The sequence below is a fragment of the Zingiber officinale genome, chromosome 11A, assembly GCF_018446385.1.
Source record: "Zingiber officinale cultivar Zhangliang chromosome 11A, Zo_v1.1, whole genome shotgun sequence".
Lineage (NCBI taxonomy): Eukaryota > Viridiplantae > Streptophyta > Magnoliopsida > Zingiberales > Zingiberaceae > Zingiber > Zingiber officinale.
The window spans coordinates 87,344-90,759 of NC_056006.1; the positions used below are offsets into that span (position 1 = coordinate 87,344).

Sequence of the window (3,416 nt, forward strand, 5' to 3'; positions counted from 1 at the left end):
CTTGGGCATTCCTAGACCTACCCTTTCTAGGCATATGTCTCCCCTTCTTGGGATTAATGCCTTGGGTCTCCTTAGGTCTACCATTTCTAAATTTATCATGCATAGATTTCCTAGGGTTATGATCCACATTTACCCTACTCTTATCATGATATCTAAATCCAAAATTCTTCATTGCTATATAATGATAATCATTATTTTTCCTAGCATGCATGGGAACATAAGAATTTTTTCTAACATGCATGGAGGAGTTTAAATTTGAATTAAACTTCAAGTTAGGATATACCTCCCTTACCCTTGAAGCTCCCCCTTGATTTGAGCTCTTCTTCTTCTTCTCCCATTTCTTTAAATGTGCAAGCTTCTTAAGCTCCTTCTTCTTTGGGCATTTGGTGTGGAAGTGACCCTTCATTCCACATGTGAAGCATACAATGTGCATCCTCTTCTTTTGGGTTTCTTCATTCCTACCACCCATGTTAGCATTTAAAATAACTTGATTGGGTTTAGAAATTACCTTCTTCTTACCCAATGGACACCTACTCTTGTAGTGTCCCTTCTCATTGCACCCGAAACAAATGATGTGATCTTTTGCCTTTGCTTCGGTGGAGGTGCTCACTAGGTTGACTTCTTCCAAGATTTCTTCTTCTTCTTCACTTGTCTTGGATTCTTCTTCAACCATTGAGGATGTAGATGCTATATCTTCCTCATCCACACTTGTGGATGACCTTTCTTCATCCTTTTCCTCAAATGTGACCAAATTTACTTCCTCTTCTTCTTTTGATGTTGAATTGGTCTCCACATCCGATTGGTCCTTCTTCTCCTCTTGGACCACTTCATCACTTTCTTCGAATTTTCTTTCTTCTTGTGTAGGCATGAATTCCTCCCATGGAAACTTCTTCACTTTGCTCCATAACTCATGGGCGTTCTCGTATTTACCTACACCACTTATCACATTAGGAGGCAATAAATCAATTAAAATTGCTATTACCTTTGAGTTTGCCTCCGATCGTGAGGTTTGCTCCTCCGTCCAATGTCGTGTTCGGAGCTTCTTTCCTTTCTTGTCCTTTGGGACTTTGAACGGTTCATTTACCACCATCATGGTGTCCCAATCCGTGTTGAAGAAGATCTCCATCTTCTTCATCCAATAGGTGATGTCCCCAAGGCTTCCTCCTTCAAATTTTGGAGGGACAATCAACCCGGCCATCTTATGCTTCCTTGGCGGTTAGTCCAACGGAGAGCGTCCTCGCTCTGATACCACTTGTTGGAGGATCGGTGGCCGGCTAGAAGGGGGGTTGAATGGACGGCGCCCAATAACTCGCTTCCTACGTATTCGTTAGTGCGCAAACAAATACTAATTACGAATACGAAGCTAAAGACAAAGAAAAGAACAAGCAAACCAATACACGTCGATGTAACGTGGTTCGGAGATGATGCTCCTACTCCACGGCTGTCCGTAAGGTGGACGCCCTCAATCCGGTACTCAAGAAACTCCCTAGCTCACCACAACTTCAACCAAGAACACTTGGACACAAGAGATCCTTGAGCACTTTGGTGACTACTAATTAGGCTTTAACCAAGTCTAATTTCGTCACTTGGCCAGCCATACCAAGCTCCTTCTTATAGAGCTTGGAACAAATCAACCCGATTTGTCTGCTACCGATCGTCCTTGCACCACCGACCGATGCCACCTCAACGGCCTCAATCATTATTCTGCATATAGCATCATCGATCGTCCATACACCACCGATCGCTACAAGACGCTACAAGAATCGCTACAAAGGTTGCCACAAGAAACCCTAAAATCGATTTTACCCGAGTACAATCTCTCATGCACTGCACTCTCACGACTCACTGACTCTTCTTTACGCCTTGACCTCTGCCTTCAAGCTTACTTCCTTGGCTCGTCCCTGATGCATCCAAGCTCACTCGTCCCCAATGCCATCCTTCGCGTATGCCTCGAAGTTGCTTCCCTCGGCTCTTGTCCTCGCTGTCTTGTCCATGGTCCCTCGGATGCTCCATCCTTCACCGGACCCGAAGCCGTCAACCTGAGTCATATGTGTTACCTGCAGTCCTGCACAACTCAAGTACACATATCAAATAATAAGGGTAAACCTAACTTAAACCCTTTGCCCAAACACCAAAACACATGGTCCCACGAACCATTGGGATTGCTCCAACAAGGCTATCCCAGAGGGCTCAGAGGATCCAGACTTTCAGAAGACCTTTGTGGAGTATGAGGAGACAGATACTAGTTCTTCATCACGGGGGGGGGGACGCAGTCTAGCATCCGTGGTCAGTCCACCCAGAGGAAGGAAAGCGGGGATGCCCAAGGTACTCAAGGCGCAGCGGCCGAGGGTGGGATTTGAGCCAAGAGTGACTAGGAGCCAGACTTCAAAGCAGGCTCGCACCCCCTCCCATTAGTCATGTCTGGCATCATATGGAACATGAGGGGGTTTGGGAATTTGGCGACACAGAGGAGGGCTCTGTTTCTGAGACGACATCATCATCTGAGTTTCTTAGCAGTGTTGGAGCCTATGGTTGATTTGGACTGCAGGTACATGGCTCGGCGCATGGGGTTTGAGGAGGTAGTCTCTAATAAATCTGGGAAGGTTTGGTTTTTCTGGGAGTCTACTATTGCTTGTAAAGTTTTGTTTGATCATGACCAGTTCCTACACTTGGAGCTTTCTTCGCAGCTGTTTCCTTCTTCTATGATTGTGACAGTGGTCTATGCCAAGTGTACGAGGTTAGAGAGGAGCGTATTATGGGAGAGCTTGGAGGAGCTGAGGCCAGAGGGCGACAGATTGTGGCTAGTGGGAGGAGACTTCAATGTCATATCTAGCATGGAGGAGCACTCAGCAGGAGTTCTAGCTAGGCCAGGGGCCATGGAGGATTTCAATAATTTTATCATGCTTGCTGGACTGGTGGATGCAGGTTTTGTTGGGGACAGGTACACATGGACGAATAACAGGGTGTGGAAGAGGTTGGATAGGGTTCTCTTGTCCCCCTCCTGGGGCAGTCTGGATTTCACAGTCAGAGTGGAGCATTTGAGCAGGGCAGCTTCAGATCACTGTCCCCTACTTGTGGAGTTCCCAGGCTTCCAGAAGCCGAGGGCCTCCTTTAGATTTCAGAGGATGTGGGTGCGGCACAGGGATTTTATGCAGACGGTGAGGCTGAATTGGTGTTACCTAGTGTGGCACAGGGACTGCAGAGGCTACAGATGAAGCTGAGGAGGCTGAAGGAGCATCTGAAGTGGTGGAACATGGAGGTGTTTGGTAACATACATGACAGGGTTTTGCAGGCTGAGGAGAGTATGACTGCAGCTGAGCAGGCATTTGACAGGGACCCCACTGAGCAGAGCAGGACTCACAGGTCAGAGTGTCAGGCTCACCTATTCAGAGTGCTGGATATGGAGGAGGACTTTT

General features: G+C 47.1%; 1 protein-coding gene across 1 annotated transcript; it reads left to right on the top strand.

The window, feature by feature from the left end:
• Positions 1–2,417: 2,417 nt before the first annotated feature.
• On the top strand, positions 2,418–3,215 carry LOC122032777. The gene has a single exon (XM_042592087.1). The coding sequence runs from the start codon at positions 2,418–2,420 to the stop codon at positions 3,213–3,215; it is 798 nt and encodes a 265-aa protein (XP_042448021.1).
• Positions 3,216–3,416: the final 201 nt, after the last annotated feature.